General features: G+C 52.4%; 2 protein-coding genes across 6 annotated transcripts; both read left to right on the top strand.

Moving 5' to 3' along the window:
* Positions 1–87: 87 nt before the first annotated feature.
* Positions 88–5,497, top strand: LIME1 (Lck interacting transmembrane adaptor 1). Of its 2 annotated transcripts, XM_007475537.3 has the most exons (6): positions 88–964; positions 2,550–2,690; positions 4,070–4,115; positions 4,242–4,329; positions 4,572–4,936; positions 5,151–5,497. In XM_007475537.3, the coding sequence occupies exons 2-6, from the start codon at positions 2,581–2,583 to the stop codon at positions 5,460–5,462; spliced, it is 921 nt and encodes a 306-aa protein (XP_007475599.2). In that variant the 5' UTR covers positions 88–964; positions 2,550–2,580; the 3' UTR covers positions 5,463–5,497. The 2 variants fall into 2 exon arrangements, with proteins under 2 accessions (XP_007475599.2, XP_056668792.1); XM_056812814.1 differs by lacking the exon at positions 88–964 and having other exon boundaries at positions 1,312–2,690.
* Positions 5,498–6,836: 1,339 nt separating this feature from the next.
* On the top strand, positions 6,837–15,230 carry SLC2A4RG (SLC2A4 regulator). 4 transcript variants are annotated; one of them, XM_056812811.1, is made up of 8 exons: positions 6,837–7,900; positions 9,320–9,477; positions 11,391–11,500; positions 11,617–11,804; positions 11,897–11,997; positions 12,104–12,356; positions 12,445–12,569; positions 13,686–15,230. In XM_056812811.1, exons 1-8 carry the CDS (start codon positions 7,631–7,633, stop codon positions 13,795–13,797), a joined length of 1,317 nt encoding a protein of 438 aa, XP_056668789.1. In that variant the 5' UTR covers positions 6,837–7,630; the 3' UTR covers positions 13,798–15,230. The 4 variants fall into 4 exon arrangements, with proteins under 4 accessions (XP_056668789.1, XP_056668791.1, XP_056668787.1 ...); XM_056812813.1 differs by having other exon boundaries at positions 6,841–7,900; positions 9,323–9,477; XM_056812809.1 differs by having other exon boundaries at positions 6,842–7,900; positions 11,614–11,804.
* The last annotated feature ends 1,334 nt before the right edge of the window (positions 15,231–16,564 follow it).

Genomic DNA, 16,564 nt, shown 5'->3' with positions numbered 1-16,564 from the left:
TGAGGGTCTAGGACAGCATTGGAGAATATTTTCAAGTTTGTGTGCCCAAACTGCAACTTCAAGCTGCCTGTTAGGTTCCCCCCCCAAAAGCTCCCCACCCCCCATTACAGATCCCTTTGGGCAGCTGGATAGAGGGGTGGAGCCTGCAAAAAATATCCTCAGGCATTGGGAAGAGAGGGAATGGAGCAGCTCCCCTGCTGCTGGCCTGGCACACATGCTAATACTTCACAAACACTGGTCTAGGATATAAAATTTTACAGAGGTTGGGGCAGGAATGGGCATGCTTGATGAGAGTTATGGTTAACTGGTTTCCTACCCCTTCAGAGTGGCCAGGGCCATTCAGCAAGGAGAAAGTTCAGTCAAATGAAGGAAAACCTTTCTGTTCCAGCTTTAATCCTGGTTCAAATGTGGCTCCTCAGTAGAGAAAAAAATCAGAAAGGCTAAAAGAGCAAGTAAAAGAACCAGAGAAATGGAGCAGGCAATAGATGTTTCACCTTTGAATTGGATATAATTCCACACACAAATGACTAGTTTGCAAGGTGTGTAGTGACTTGGCTGTTGGCCTTTATTTTACTGCACAGAATTCATTGAGTTTAACAATTTAAATGGAAGGGTCCATGGTTCTGGGCTGAAACATTCCATTGTGCCAGCAGAGGGAGCAGTACTTTGCTAGGTCCCTTCAGTTTGCATAATGTGGGGGTAGGTGATAGAGGTTTAGAAACTACACCAAGGGTTGGGTGGTGAGATGTGCTAGGCAAGGGCCAGGAAATGAGCCCTTGGTGCTGAGGGTGGGGGCTGAACAAAAGGAGCTACCACTCTAGAAGACATGCTGGAGTCATCCTGGGGCTGGTCCAGAGCCTCCATCCAACCGAATGAGGCAGAAAGCCTAGTGGCAGCAGAAGCAGCACCAGTGAATCGTGAGGGCTGTGAGCCTGAAGGTAAAGACCGGCAGAATTGACTGGAAGTAAGTGCTGTATAGGCTTCTTGGGTTCCACATGAAAAGGCCTCTGGAAAGCAAAGGGGTGTTAGGTCCAAATGAACCAGTCCCAACTATCCTCCAGGCTTAGAAAGAGGACAGTTAGAAGTTAATACTCTTGGCATAGGTGCCATCCTATTGGTATCTGTGGAACTTCTGGGTTAAGTTGGCTAAATGCTCTTCACCAGCCCAAAAACCGGGGTAGGGATAGTACCAGCTGAGCAAAGTCAACCTCTCCAAGGTGGGGAGGAAAAAAAACAAAGATATCAACTTTGGGGACAGTTGAAACAATCTGGATCTTATTGGGAGATTTCTTCAAATACAGCCATTTGCTGGACCCAACCTGCTTCCTGGGCTCTGTTCTTTATCAGGCCATTCACCCCACATTAGGAAACCTGTTCTGGAGAGAATTTTTTTCTGGAGTTCAATGAAGAAGAAAGCACCATGTCCCCACTGGGATCTGGGAGGAAGAACCCCACTTCCACCCTCGCCAGAAGCTTTCACATCACTTCTTAAACCTTATGAGGGTAGATCATCCATTGGGAAACAGAGCAGAGGATTGTATGGAAGGGCTTCTGTAGCAGCTTTGGGTGGGGGCTCCAAAGCCAATACTCCAAGAAAGATCCTCCTATGCAGATCCCCTCCTTGATCCCCACTGATGCTTTTCTCCATCCTTGCAGAAGATCCATTTTTTCTTCTCCCCTTTATGAGTAGCTTTCTGGCCTCAAGAGTTCTGCAGTCATTAAGGCATTTCAATGGGTTATCAGAAATGCTCCAGCCATACAATTCACACTGGCTGCAATAGTTAACTTCACTACCACTTCTCCCAACACTGACATTCTCTCCATTTGCTCCCCCACTCTCCTAGCCCCCCCAAAAAAATCAGGTTCTGGGTATAGTGGGGCTGAACTTGGTGAACTTTGATAGAATCACCCTTACCTTTGTAAGGTCTTTGTGGTTTGTGGGGTCAGTAGAGGGTGCTTATCTGGTTTAGGGTGAAACCACAACTGATGACAGGTCAGTAGGGCTTGGAATCTCCCCAGCAGAGTTATTGGGGTGGGGGAAAGGAGGCTCTTTCACTGGACCATTGAGTTCTGAGCCATTCTCACTGCCCCCCCCCCCCCAGGATTCCAGGAGTTTGGGTGAAGCTTGGTATAGGAGGGGGATCCTGCCATGGGGAGAAGCCTTTGGGAGAAAGATGGACCTGCAGCTTAGGAACACAGCTAGGCTAAACCCAAACAGTTTTTCAGGGCTGGGAACACCTCATGTGATAACCTGATGGACTGGCACTTGGACCTAAGTGGAAGTCGTATAGATCAGTAAGGAGAGCTCTTTTGAGGCACCAGCTCAGACACTGAGCATCTTGTCTACATCAGAGGACTCAGGCAGTGGGGGAGGGAGACTGAGAAGCTTTTTGGTTTCCTGTTCGCTGAGTCAGAGCATCCCCTCCCTCATCCCACCGTTTGCTTTTGATGGGGTGGGGAGCAGATCATGCCCTTGGGAGATTCAAATTGGGATTTTCTCATTCCTTTACAACCGTACCATACTTCCTGACCTGGCCCCTTCTCCACAGGCCAGTCTCCCAGAGCACAACAACTCCCTGCATGGCAGTGGTTCAGGCTGCTCCCCAGCCCCAAGCCCCTCCAGCCCTTTGGGGCCTGAGCTGCCTGGCCTTGGGAATTATGCTTTGTGCCTTGTGCACCACCTGCCACAGGTATGTCTGTCCCTGTCATGCATTGTTCAAAATGGCTCCTCCATTCTAGCATGGATGGTCAATTCATCAAATGTGGGGCCCTTTCTGGGTCAGGGAGGAGTTTGCAGGCTACCTGAGAAGCAAGACTGTTGCGGAAGCAAGAGAATAAGCCTCTAAATGTGGGGTACAGTGTACAGAAGAAGACAGCTTCACTTTGTTTGAAGTGGAGAATAGCACAAACTGAGGGGGGAGGCTGCCCCCAGCCTATGTCCAGGGACAGAGATGTGACTTGAATTGGCCCTGAAGGATGACTTACTCAGAGAGGGATTGAGGAAGGAAAGTGTGTAGTAGAGAAGAAATAATGTAGGAGAAAGAACAGTGAATTTAACATCAAAGCCTCTTCCCTTCCTCCACCCTCCCCCAGGCCTCAGGTCCCTCATCCTTTAAAAAGAGGGATTTAGACTAACATTCCATGGTCAGTTTCCTTTTCTGTCAAATGAAGAGGTCAGACTAGATGGCTGCTAAGGGTTTTTCCAGTTCAAAATGCTGTGACCTCATGTCCTCTCTTACCACTTTATAGATTTCCAAAACAACTTAGAAACAGGAACTGTAATACTGATCCATAGAACAAAATGGGGAGGGGTACGAGACAGAGAACAAGAAGGAGAGAGAGCAGAAAAGAAGAGAGGGGGAGAGGGAGGGAAAAAGAAAGGAAGAAAGAGCTAAAGGACATATAAAATGTATATTCTGGAACAGAGAGTCAGATGAGCCAGACTGGTGAGATTCTTGACAGGTTGAGGTGTTTGGTCTTTCTCCTAAACACCAAAGTAATGAAGACTGTTGTGTGACAGGAAGTATGCAAGATGAAACAAAACAGAAAGTGGTGGTTCTATAATTTTCCACATGACTCTAGGCAAGTCATTTCCTTTCTCTGTACCTCAATTTCCTCCTCAGTAAAATGAGTGGGTTGGAAATTTCCATTTTAGAGGCAACATGATATAGTAGAATGAATGTTTGAGAGACCTGGGTTCAAATCCTGAATTTGATAGTCAACTCACTGCATCAATCCAGACAACTCACTTAATTGTTCAAAGCTTTAGTAGTTTCCTCATTTGTAAAATGGAGATATTATGCTTGTGACACAGCTCACAGGATTGTGAGGAAAGTGCTGTGCAAACCTGCAAATTTAATACACATCTATAAAGAGAGACATCAGAGAGAAGAATGCTGGCTCAGTTTCTTGACCCCAATCTTTAAGTGACAAGTGGTCATGGTGGTAGAAGTCTGTGATAACTTGGGGTCTCAGCCAGTGGTGAGTAAACCCCTTCCACTCAGGGCCTGAGACTAACCATCACCAAAAACTAACCCCCTTTCCTTTCCCCTGTCCTTCTATCCTCCAGGAATGGTAAAAGAAGGCAGCAGTCTGTGCTAAAGGTAGTGGATGAGGTGAGTGACTAGGTAGGATAACACTAATGTGATGTCTCCCTTTACGTAGGCATTGGGCCTCAGGAATGGGGCTCATATTTGGGAGTGGAAGAAGTATTAATTAGATTTCCCTTCCCTCACCTGTAGTCTTTACTGAGACAGATGCAGCTCCATTCACTCAGCAAGTCAGACTCCAAACTGCATGAACTCAACCGAGGCACCAGGAACAGTAAAGGTGAGGGATTCCTTGTCTCTCATTCCTAAGTCCAGAGACCATCTGCAGGTATTTCACATCTTACTAGATCTAGGGTGCAGGCCTGAGCCTTGCTCCCTAATTTGTTCCATCGATGTCTCCCTATCTTTGGCTTTTTTCCTAACCCCAAGAGACCAAGTAGGATTCTATCTTCTCCCCTTGCTTCTTTCTCCCCAGGCCAGGTTCCACTGTTTCTCTCCCAATTTGCTGTTCTTTCTCCTTAGCCCAGCGACCTACCAGCATTGACCTCCTGTACCCACGGTGGCCAGGAGGAATCAAGGCTGATGTTCAGATGACCACAGTGCCTCCCGTCTTTATTCACCGTGAGCTACCTCAGCCTCCCCTTGCTTTAGACCTCTTGGCCATTGAGTCTACCTATTCCAATGTGAGGGAGGCAGCTGTCCCAAGCGTTCCTCCAATGACACAGTGTGGAGGGGAACAGCCCATGATTTCAGAGAAGTCAGTGATAGCAGAGTATGCCTATGTTCGGAAGATCAAGAAAGGGGCTGAGGTGGGACCCAGCCTGACAAGTCCCAGTGATTCAATCCCTCTGGAGAGAGGAGCTCAGCAACATGAAATAGCAACTGAGGTAAAGTGAATCTGGAGGCATATTGGCAGGGCTTTTCTTTGGGAAGAAGGGGCATTGTGTGGGTTAGGATGGTTCTGGAGTAACTCCCCTTTTGGTTCCAAATTTCTTCTCCCTACCCCATCCCCAAATTGAGATTTAGACTGCCAAGATGTCAGAATCTTCACTGGTATCCAGGAGCAGTGCAGGGCACTTTGGTTTCTGAATTTTTCCCCAGGTGGACGTCCTGTATTCCAAAATCTGCAAGCTAGGCCGGAAACCCTTGGAAGCCACCTGGAACAGAGCTCCCTGTAACCAACTGGACAGAAATACTCAGGCCCCAGTAGTGGAGGCTGAAGATGAAGAGAGCCAAAGACCAGCCACAAATTCCTCCTACAGGACTATCAGCCCCACCTGTGGCAAGAAGACAGAAAATGGGCCCACTGAGAATTTTTATGAGAGCATCAGCGAAATGGAGGGACTTGGAAAGGTAGCCCTCCCAGGGTTACTTGGTAGGGCACAGACTCATAGACCCTCTGAAGGTTTCTGAAAATGAGGGGGGGGAATAAAGGCAAAAGGAGTTCATTTGTGGGTATATGCCTATGATCCTGGGACTTGGGTGGAAAGACAAGAGAGGAGGCAGTCTAAGGTTTTTTCCATCTGTCCCTCTTCTTCCCTGCCATGTTCAAGTGTTCTTTCCTTAGGCTTCTGTTTCTCCCTAAGTGCTTCTTGGATACAAACCCCTGTATTTGAAGACTATGGGACCCAGAGAAGAGGTGCAAATCAAGAGAGAGGACAGAGTCTGGGAAACTGATTGCTAATGTTTATGGACCAAATAATACTATGGTAGTTCACAGAATATCATTGAAGGGTGGGTGTTAGGGAAGGCTTGGGGAAAAGATGAGATGAAATGTAGAGAAGGAATATGGAGACCCTCATTCAGGAAATTCATGAGGAAACAAAGTGGGACACAGGGAAAATATCAACTTTTGGAATAAGATTTTTGGTTCCTCATGGGTCTGCTAACAAACTTCCTGTGCTTAAATAGCTCAAAGCCATGGACTGAGAGGCCCCTTGGTCCCAGAGCTGAGGGGCTGGGGACTGACCTCTAGCAGGAATGATTCTCTGGTGGGCTGGTGGACTTTGGCTGTTGGAGAGAGTAGACCGAGGAGCATGGGATTCCCTAAATCTGCCCAGCCCCCGCAGTTACATAACTGGGAGTTAAAAATTAACCCGGATAGTGAGCAGGGCTGGCCCTAGTGTAAAGAGAAGACAGAAGGGGCACTGGGATGGAGACTGTACTTCATGCTGGACCAAAGGATCTTAAATGCCTGAGAAACACAGGAATGGGGAGCCAGGTGACCTGTGCAAGGAGCCATGTGTGTTCATCAGCCCCAACTAAAAAGGCCTCCTTTTCATCTCCAAGGCCCCACCCATATACCCTATCTTGCCCAGAGGTCTACAAGGCCAGTGAGTAGAGTATTGCTACCGTTTTGGTGTTTAAAATCAGTGTTCCAGTTTCTTAATTCCTCTCCCAGAGATCTATACCACGAAGCCATTTAGAAATCAGGTCCTAACTTTGGGGGATTCAAAGATTCAGATTCTCAAGGTTCTGAGGCAGCATTGGAAAGGGACTAAGGCAAGGGAAGCCCCATGGGTAGCTTGGGGAGGGTAGGGGTGTTCAGCACAGCTCTTCCAAACAGCCGGGGCTGAGACACTATGTGCCAATTTAAAAATTCTTTGGTTGAATAAGTACGCTCCGAAATCCCATCATCCAGGGCCAAAAGCCCAGCAACCTCGCTCCAAAACTGGCCATGTGGGTGCAGGGAGATCTCAGAGAAGGCGCGGAGGGGCGGAACAGGGCGGGGACTAAGGGCAGCTCTGGCCTCTAGACGCACCTCTAACGTGGGCCTGGAAGGGCCAGCTGGTTGTCCCAGCTTGCGCCCGGGCCCTGAGCCAGGGTGGCACGGAGGGAAATCTGTTTCTTAAAGGTCTCGTAGACCCTTCACATATGATGATTTTGATACATTAGGTTAAAATTGACAAACTTAGCTGTGGGGGGAGTGTGTGTGTGCTGAATGTTGCTCGTCTGTGTGTGTGTGTGCTGAATGTTTGCTCGTCTCAATCCCCTAAACCAGGAATCCGCGCTCCAACAGCCATCCTCCTACAGAGGATCCTTGCTTTGATTCGGACTCGGGACTCCCGCCCTTCCCGCTCCCTCCCTTCCGGGCCTGGCTCCTCCCCACTGAACACCGGCCGGGAGCCGGACTCTCGGCTCTAGACTGTAGCCGGAGGCGGGAGCGCGGAGTGAGGGCGGGTTGGGGAAGGACCGAAAGCAGCGCAACACTAGGTTCTCTCCCCCTCGCCCCCAGCACCCGGACCAATGAGAGAGTGAGCCGGCTCCGGGCCACGTTCCATCTCGGAATGTTGATACAGCGCGCTGACCAATGGGAGTGCACGGCAGGGGGAGGGGAGGTGGGCTGCACGCGCAGCTAGGGAGAGCTAGAGAGCGGGCGCGCGAGGGGGGCGTGGTCCCCCTTGTTGCAGACCCGGGAGCGCGGCGGAGCAAGCCACCCGGCCCGGTTCCAGGGCTAGGGGCTTCGCCGGCCTGCCGGCCGGGAGGGACACAGGGGAGTGGGGTGTACAGTGCGGGCAGGCCAAGGCTAGCCGCCCCCTCCCCTGGCACTGTGGCCCGGAACCGGCCCGGGGTCGCACTCCATGGAGTCCCAGCGGGCTGTGGCGGCTGGTAGTCGGATCTGCTCCCCGCCCCCGGGACTGACGGCTGCGGCCGCGCTCGGCTGCCCGGACTGTCCCCCTGGCCGGGGGCTATGTTGCGGGGTTCTTCCGCCCTGCAAGCCTGCACCGACCGCGGCTCCCGGACAGGGCCCTGCAGGCAACGCCGTCTACACTGTGTTGGTGGACGAGTCGCTACTGAGGCGGAAGGCGGGGTCGGCCCCGGCCCTCGGGAGGCCCGGACAGCTGCAGCAGGTAACTGGGCGGGGGGTCGGCTGGGCGGGGCCGGGGGCCGGGGGCCGGGGTGGGGCGCGGGACAGTTCTGGGCCGAGGCCGGCGCTGGTTCCCGGACTTAGATGGGCTACTGACAGGATGGGTGCCGGGTGAGGGGCGAGGGGCAGGGATCGAAGCAGGGGCTCCTCCCGATAAAGTTTCTCTCGCTGCAAAGATGGCGTCGCAGCTGGAGGCGGCTGCTGAAAGTTTGGGCTTCGGGGGGAGGGAGTGAGGGAGGGGCAGGGGCCGGGGCTGCGCGGGAGGGAAGGGGGGAGGGGAGGAGACGCCCCCTAGCCAGCCCTCTAACTACCACTACCACCCCTCTCGGGCTGTCTTGTCTGTCACACCGCTGGGCTCTGGGTGGAAGGAGGGGCGGGCCCCGGCTGCGCGGGCTAGGGCCTTAGGAGCTGGGGAGGCGGTGTCGGAGAGAGACTTCCCGCCGGCTTGTTAGGGATGGGGCGGGGCCGGCGTCTCGGCGGCGCGGGGGGGGGGGTAGGGCACGTGGGGGTGGGCCCTGGGAGAAGGCCCGAGGCGCTGGGGGGGGTGTCACACTTCCGGGCCCTGGCACTCCATCCGTGGTGCCAGCCAGAGGATTGTAGCCCCCGGAAATCTGTGAAAGCAGAGGGATTGGGATTAAAAAAAATTTACCGAATCGGGGAGTAGGGGCAGGGGGGCAGGGCAGCTAGATGGCTCAGTGGATAGAATACCAGGCCTAGAGACCAGAGGGCCTGGGTTCAGAACTGGCCTCAAACACTTCCTAGCTATGTGACCCTTGGCAGTCCCTTAACTCCTCATTGCCTAGCCCATATCGCTCTTCTGCCTAGGAACACTCAGCATTGATTCTAAGATGGAAGGTATGGATTTAAAAACTAAACAAAACAACCCCACCCTTCCACAAGCATGAGGGGGTGTGTGTGTTTGTGAGTGTGTTGATTCTCTATCAAGGTAGCCCTGTACTTAGCTGACAGATGGGGAGGAGGAAGAGGAGAATTTTAAAATACGAAGTGGAAGCAAAGGCCACCTTTCTGTTCAGTGATGGCATCACGTGTGTCAACGAACTGGCTCTCTAAAGAAGACTGGGTTTTTGCATTCTTGGTCCATTTTTCCAAGGAGGAAAAATAGGAATCTCTGTCACATGTACTGTGCTTGAAAGGGAGGGAGGGGAGGGAGAGGAGAAGGGGAGATTGATTGATTTTGTGTGTGTGTGTGTGTTGAGCAGAAGGATCTAGTTAGATCTAGGAGGAATTTCATGTATTTTTTTGCTTCATTATGGGACACCAGAATTTAGTGCGCTCCTCTGGGGGTGGAGGACTTTACACTTGAGGAGAATGAGGTGAAGGGGGTTAAGAAGGAATGATTGGATGCCATTGCCTACCCTAAGGCAGGCCTGTGTTCTGTCAGCAGGGGGCTATCCATTGCAGTGGCCAAGTGGGGCCAGAGGAATTGCTGCCTGGGCAGAAAGCAGAGGATCCATGGGGCCTAGGGAGCTGGGATGAGGCTGGAGACTGGGACCCGAGTGGGCTGCTGCAATCTGCATACATCCCTGTCCCCAGACAGAGGTGAGAGGCTATCCAAGGGGTTGGGAGGATGACCCCTGCTGTGACCTCTGACTTCCAAGCCTTCGGTAACTAGGTCTCTTTCATTCCACTTTTCCCAGATATAAAAAAATTGTTGAGTACCCATTCTGTAGTCCCAGGGAGCCAGTGACAGTATTTGCAGGAGATGGGGTGGGGAATGGCCTGTGCTCCAAAGGGAGACACTAAGGCAGAGAGGGAAAGTAGTGGCTAGACTGGGATTAAACTCTTGGATGCCAATCCTGTGGTTAGGTCTCTAGCCTATTACTTTCTGTTCTCAGGCTTTGGAGTGTAAAATGGTGAGGTTCAACAAAGAGACAGTGAGCTATATAGTAGAATAGTATTTATATACTTCCTGGCACTAATGGCCTAATTGGGTGAGGTATAACTAGCTGAGTTCTAGGGGAATGGGAGGATAGAGTAGGATGGTTAGGTGAACTCTGAGTGTAGAAGAAGGCTGACCATAGAAGATAAAGTTAGAAAGTCCAGTGGAGACTTCTCTGAATAGCTTCTTGATCTGGCCCTTTTCCCATGGACTGAAGCTTCAGTCCTTTTCTGTGCCCAGTGGGTCACTGAGTTGGGTGCTAAGGAGACAGGAACTCTCTTGGTTTAGTAAACAGCCAGCCAGGCTTTGGCCCAAGTTCAGAGGTTGCCCTAAAGCAGAGGTTCTTAACTTGGAGTCCATGAACCTTTTTGTTTTAAGTTTTTGTAATTTTATTTCAATATGATTGATTTCCTTTGTAATGCTGCATATTTCCTGCATTTAAAACATTATTTTGAGAAGGAGTCTATAGATTTCACCAGACTGCCAAAACAGTTAATGACAAAAAAAAGATTAAGAACATCTTTCCTCATAGTTTTCTCTGGCTGCTGGAGAGAGCTGGAGGGATTTGACAGCCCCCTTCCCTTAGGACAAAGAATTCCTCCTCATTTCCACTACCATCCTCAACTCTGCAAGTATAATGCTTCATTCTGGGGGAGATGGATAAGGAAAATTGCCTAGAAGGCAATGGGGATCCCCTCTTATTGGGTTAAATGGAGTTTGAGAAAAAATTAAGGTCTACCTCTATACTTGGCATGTTAAATTCTGTGCAGATAGACATCCTCTGCTCATCTTTTTCTGGGGGTTCTGATCATGTTTCCCCCAAGAGGCTGGAGCTGCAGTCTTTCTCACTCCTCCTCCCCCCCCCCCCCCACTCTTTAGGCTATTTGCTCTCCACCAGTCTCATTATTGCATAACTCTGGTTAATATGTGATTCCTTGGGTTCCCTTCAATTCAGAGGAGTCCTCCCCTCAAGTGGGGAGGTGGGATGGGGAATAGATGAGGCTAACAGGAAAGGGGGTAGGCCCTAGCTGTATTCTGGATGGCTTCACCTCTCTGGGGCTGCAGAATGAGGCGAGTCAGGGATGGATCTGGGCCTGTTTTATAGCTCTGGGCTTGAGAAATCAGGCCACAGGGGGTGACAGAAATCAGACTTCTGCTGCCCCAAAAATATCTTCTTAAGGGAGGAGCCTAGAGAGGGTGATCCTGGTCTCTCTGCCACCCAATTGTGATTTTTGATGGTAGGCGGGTATAGAATCAAGTATGTTTCTAAGTCTTGGGGAGGGCCTATGCACATAAGTGCATGTGGACACATGTGTCAGGACCTGCACGTGTGTCCTGGGCCCTGGCAGGAGAGTGGAAGGTGAGGGGCAGCCCCTCCCGAAATTGCTCCTTATTTATCTGCCTTCTCTTCCCTCCGAGCCCCGCCCCAGCCTGGGCAGACTTCCCAGCCTGGCCCTGACCCAGCTGGTGTGGGCAGACCCAGCCCCTGGGCCCCGCCTCACCTCGGTCACTGCCCCCTTATTCCAGGCCCAAGCAATGGAAGTAACAGATCCTTCCCCTTTGCACTTTTTAGATGTCCCCCTGGAAAGGCTGGGCTGGATGAAGTCATGGCTGCTGCTGTCCTTACCAGCCTGTCTACCAGCCCCTTGATTTTGGGTCCCTCCTCAGTGCCCTTTGGCCCAGGTAATGCCTGGGGAGTCTCTGGGGTGGCTGGGGCCTGGGATAATGCCTTCTGTGGGGCAGGCACCATCTGGCCCTGACACACAGGGGGGCCTCCCCTGTCTCCATCCCCCTAGCAGAGTCCTGCTGCGATCCTTGGAAGGAAGCTTTGGCTGGGCCATCTGGCAGTTATAGCAGTAGCAGCAACAGCGGAGACTGGGGCTGGGACCCCCCCAGCGATCAGTCGTCGCCATCTACACCCTCCCCGCCACTGCCCCCGGAAGCTGCCCATTTTCTGTTTGGGGACCCTGCGCCCCGGAAGAGGAAGGTGAGTGGCCCGGAGAGGTGATGGGAGAAGAGGGCAGAGCTGGGCAGGATGTGGAGCTGGCCCCTTGCATCTGATGACATTTCTCTTCCCAGAATTCAGTGAAAGTGATGTTCAAATGCCTGTGGAAGAGCTGCGGGAAAGTGCTGAGTACCTCCTCTGGGATACAGAAGCACATTCGAACTATGCACCTGGGGTATGAGCAGGAGGGCGTGGGCCAGGGGCTGTGGGTGGGATGTTCTGTTTCCAGAGGGCCTGGTCACACTATTTGGGGCTAACCCATGACCCCTGTCCCCATTCAGGCGTCGGGCAGAACTGGATCAGAGCGATGGTGAAGAGGATTTTTACTATACAGAGCTGGACATCAATGTGGATTCACTGACAGACGGCCTGTCCAGCCTGACCCCCATGTCACCCACTTCCTCAGTACCCCCTGCCTTCCCCAGCCTGGACCTAGCTGTTCCGGCCCCATCGGAGACCACAGCTGTGCCCACTATCCTGAGCCCTGTGGTTCCTACCACTCTGTGCCATGTCCACAGCGACCATGCCTACCAGGTGCGCTGAGCAAGGGCCTTTCTGGTGGCTCTTCTCTCCCCTTCTTCAGGAGAGGTAGTGGAGGATAAGCTGGTATCTTTTTTTCCAGGGCTGTCTGACTCCAGGCCATCCAGTTGGGACAGGGCATAAGGGGCCCCAACTTTCCCAACCCACAGTCCTAAAGCCTTTTGTACCAGCCATACCCTCTGGTCTCAAACCCACCACAGGCATAAGGTGAGTATTGACTGGGGCAGGGAAGGCTTGACCTGGGAGAGTAGGAGGAGGAGGCCTTCCCTTATCTTCCTAGGGTCAGAGACCTAGTGCTAGGGCTAGAGAGGCCTGGAGAGATCCCCTGGGCCAAGCCCCCTCCCCTTTTGCCTCTTCCCTTCCATTTATAGAGAAGGGAGAGAGGGCCAAAGTAGTGGATCACAGAGTTATAGGGAGTGGGCTTGGATTCAAATCCAGGTCCTTGATGCCCTCTTAACTGTTATCACTCTGCTTAGCCCTTGGGATCCTGGGGGGAAGCAGTCATTGGCCAGTCTTAGGGAGCCTGGGTTCTGTTTGGAGACAGATACTTGGTGAATGTGGAACAGTTAGGGAAGAGTTAAGAGCTAAGCTAAGCACCAACCATATGGTAGAAATATTTGAAAAAGTTGATCACTGAGGACTAGTCATCAAGGAATACTTGAGTGAATGGTACATAAGGCCTTAGGTTTGCCAAGGGTTTTACATTTTCAGTCATCCCTGGATCCCCGTAAGGCCATGGGCTTCATTTAATGTGAAAGTGGGACTGACAGGAGGGCCCCTTCTCCAGCTCTTCTGCTGGATTGAATGTGGGTCCTAATGCTAAGGCTGGCGCTTGATCCCCCCTTTTCTAATAGTGCTTTAAGCACAAAGCAGTGTCACAGAGACTGTCAGGTGAGCAGTAATAGGACTTCCACTGTGACAGAGAGGGAAACAGTGCAGGAGAAAGAAATCGATTCACCTCTGCTCACACACTTAACAGGTGTCAATCAGGATCTGAACCCAAAGACTGACCTGAGGCAGCCCCTCCACAGTGCTCAGTAGTAACTGGAGGAGATATGGCTTGAGCCAGGCCCCAAAGGATAGGATAGGATTGGGGCTCCTGGGTAGGCAGAAAGGGATCTAGCCCTGATGAACTATTGATTTGGGGAGGAAGGGTAAATTCTGAGGCAATACTGCCACTAAATTGGTTCCCCAGCCCTTGGGGCCTCCCCAGGACTGATGGTGTGATTGTGTAGATAGGGAACCTGCTTTTACCAAGTTCCAGAGACACCTGGAGTTGGGGGTGGGTGGGAAGCTTACCCTGCCTGCCCCATTCTTTCCCAGGAAGCCTCGGGGTGAAGCCAAGAAGTGCCGGAAGGTGTATGGGATGGAGAACCGAGACATGTGGTGCACGGCCTGTCGCTGGAAGAAGGCCTGTCAGCGGTTCCTCGATTGAAGCCCAGCTTGTCCCAGCCCTGTCCCCAACCCCACTTCTTGCACAGTTTGCACTGCAGGTGCCTTGAAATGCCCCCTCCCTGTCAGGAAGGCTATTCCCTTCTCTCGTGACTTGGGGGCAGCCCCTCTCCCCTGTCCCTCTGGGGTCTCCAGAAGGCCCCTCTTCCAACCCAGAGCAGATGGCCCAGCCTCTGCCCTCTCCTGAACTCAGCCCCCTGCTTTTTAAAAAAGGAAATAAGCTATTGTTCCCTGCCCCCCTCCCCCCACAGAAGGGCAGGTGGGTAGGAGGTGGTGCCCCAGAGGATGCCTTCCTCCCCCCTGCCTTGTGGGCTCATGTGGGTGGGGATGTCTGTGACAACTCAAAAGTGCCTGAGGAAACCAGCAGTTTGCACTAAAACGCTGAGGGCTCTGGCCCAGCCCGTCCCCCCTCTCCATGCTCACCTGTGCAGGGTGGCTGCCGAAGCCCCAGTAAAAGGAGCCTGGGCCCGGGGCCCAGACAGTCGCCCTGGGCTCACGGCTCCCGAAGTCGCCCTTCCTGTAGGTGACCATGATATTCCTTTTGCTTTAGAGGCCGGAGGGGCTTCCCTTGGCCTTCGTGTCATGTGTGTCGTGTGTCTGGTATGTATAGTGTGCCAGACTCGCTGGTGCCTGTGCCTTCGGAAGGAATTTCTGGGGCTCCCTAAGCCGAACTCAGCAAAAGTAGACTGGGTGCGGGCGTGGGAGAGGGAAGCCAAGATCTGTTTTTAGAGATTTTACACCTTCGTGCGGCCTACGGAGGCGGCACGGAGTTGGCGGAGTTCTGGCCACGCCCCTACCCCTGGATCTCCGCCTCCTGACTCAAGGCTGTGGAGGGCCCGTACAGCTGCAGCACGCCCACGGCCCCCGGGGTTCCAGCTGTGCCTTCCGCCCCCGCTCGGAGCCTCCGGCGCCGGCTCCCAGGCTGGGGAGGGGCTAGTTGCGGGGGCTGGAGCTGGCCGAAGGCTCTGGTGCCTAGTCCCCGCCCCCTGGAGAGGGACAGTGTCTAATGCACTTTGAAAGGGAGCGTGGAGAGGCCTCCCGGCTCGGTCGGAGTATTTCTCCCATGCTCCCTCTCCATTCCCTTCCCCGCGATGCCGCCCCTTCTGGTGCGCTCGGCCTGGGCCCTGGAATCGGGAATCACATTCCAAACTTTTTTCTTCGCAAACCGGTTTTCATGAAACTTTCCTGCTAAACTAACGACGTTAGGTCTTCACTGAGAGTTTGAAGGGAAAGAAAAATTGCACAGTCCGCGGGGTCCCCTCCGGCTTCCGTTCTTGACTGGGCTGGTGGGCCGGGTCGTGCGGACACTGTACCACGTAGGAGAAGCTCAGGTCTCTCGCTTTTGGCCCTCTTGGACACAGCTGTATAAGGGCGAGAAAAGAAAGTAAAGATTTTTTCGGTATTTTTTTTCCAGAAGTTATCTCGGTGTCGGTTTATTCAGCACAAAAATAGTAGAGGGGGGCAGGGGCTTACGGGTGTGGCTGCTCCTAGTCACGTGGGCGAGGAGGTGCTTATTCCCCGCCCAGAGCCCCATGGCCGGGGAGAGCAGCCCTTGGCTTCCCCCTGGTGGTCGACTTCATCGTCTGAAACTTGCGAACTGGCCAGGGCCCAACTGACTGCCGGTTTCCAGCAAGATGCAGGTCTTCTGACCCCCTTATTTTCTGAATTTTATTGGGCCAGGACAAGCCAGTGGGGGGGGGGGGCGGGGGAGATCTGTGCTGAGCTGGGGTGAGTGTGTACTGCCTTCCTGCCTATTCACCCATACCTCTTACCAGGGGATGCCAGCCAGTCCCGATTCTTGAATATTAAGTGATATTTTCAAATGCCCTTCAACTCATAATTTCTTTAAAAGACCATTTTCCCAACCAGCCCAAGGCAGTACCACGTAGTGATGGGGTGACTATTCCTCCCCCTGGGGGGGAGGGGTCAGTGGATAAAGAAGTATAGTTGCACTATTGCTCTTCGGGCCATTAGACAGTTTTGGAGCAGTCTTTACTGACAGTTACTCAGTTTAGCAAGAAAGGAGGATGGAAGTCCACAAAGAATTCAAAGTTTGGAGCTGGTGAAGTCTGAGCTTTTATGCTTTCAAAAGTTTAGACCCTGGGGCAGCTGGGTGGCTCAGTGAATGGAGAGCCAGACCTAGAGTGAGTCACAACCCCCATTGCCTAGCCCTTACCAGTCTTCTACCTTAGAACCAATACATAATATTGGTTATAAGACGAAAGGTAAGGGTAAAAAAAAAGTTTAGACTTTAAGAGATTAACTCAGTCCCTATGGGTTGGCCCACTACATCCAGAAAGTAGGGAAAGAGAAGGCAGACAAGTAGCCGGAATGCCCCTTCTGGCCTGAGTGAACTTCCGGTTGAAGATGTGGGACGGGACTTTTTAGGATCATAGATTTTGAGAAGTCACCCAGGCCAAACCCCTCATTTTACAGATTAGGAAATGAGGGCTGACTTGCCAAAAGTCACAAAGGGCAAACGACCCTGATGACTGCCAGTCCAGGATTCGTCCGGAGAATGTGGACATAGTTTGGAAATACTCGGAGATGTGCTTCAGACGTAGGAGAGCCCACGGGATCACTCGGGTTAGAGAAGCCCCAGGAGAATTTGCAGCCCGGTGTTGAGGTTTGGGGGATGGATTATAATCCGTCCACGAACTCTAAGGAAGCCTGGGAAGTAGTCAAAGGCAAACGGGGTGGTATGTGGAAAACACTAGATTTGGGGTCGGGATCTATCCGTAGGGATCCTC

Source organism: Monodelphis domestica, chromosome 1 (genome assembly GCF_027887165.1).
Source record: "Monodelphis domestica isolate mMonDom1 chromosome 1, mMonDom1.pri, whole genome shotgun sequence".
NCBI classification, from domain to species: domain Eukaryota; kingdom Metazoa; phylum Chordata; class Mammalia; order Didelphimorphia; family Didelphidae; genus Monodelphis; species Monodelphis domestica.
Note: the sequence above shows the minus strand (reverse complement) of the source record. Positions and strands in the feature narration are given on the sequence as shown.

Excerpts from the sequence above, each read along its gene's own strand:
- LIME1 (XM_056812814.1), top strand. The coding sequence starts at position 2,449 with ATGGGGTGGGGAGCAGATCATGCCCTTGGGAGATTCAAATTGGGATTT. Across the intron at positions 4,116-4,241 it reads TGCTAAAGGTAGTGGATGAG|TCTTTACTGAGACAGATGCA; the intron begins GTGAGTGACTAG and ends CCTCACCTGTAG. Across the intron at positions 4,330-4,571 it reads AGGCACCAGGAACAGTAAAG|CCCAGCGACCTACCAGCATT; the intron begins GTGAGGGATTCC and ends CTTTCTCCTTAG.
- SLC2A4RG (XM_056812809.1), top strand. The coding sequence starts at position 7,631 with ATGGAGTCCCAGCGGGCTGTGGCGGCTGGTAGTCGGATCTGCTCCCCG. Across the intron at positions 7,901-9,319 it reads GGCCCGGACAGCTGCAGCAG|CAGGGGGCTATCCATTGCAG; the intron begins GTAACTGGGCGG and ends GTGTTCTGTCAG. Across the intron at positions 11,805-11,896 it reads CTGCGCCCCGGAAGAGGAAG|AATTCAGTGAAAGTGATGTT; the intron begins GTGAGTGGCCCG and ends TTCTCTTCCCAG.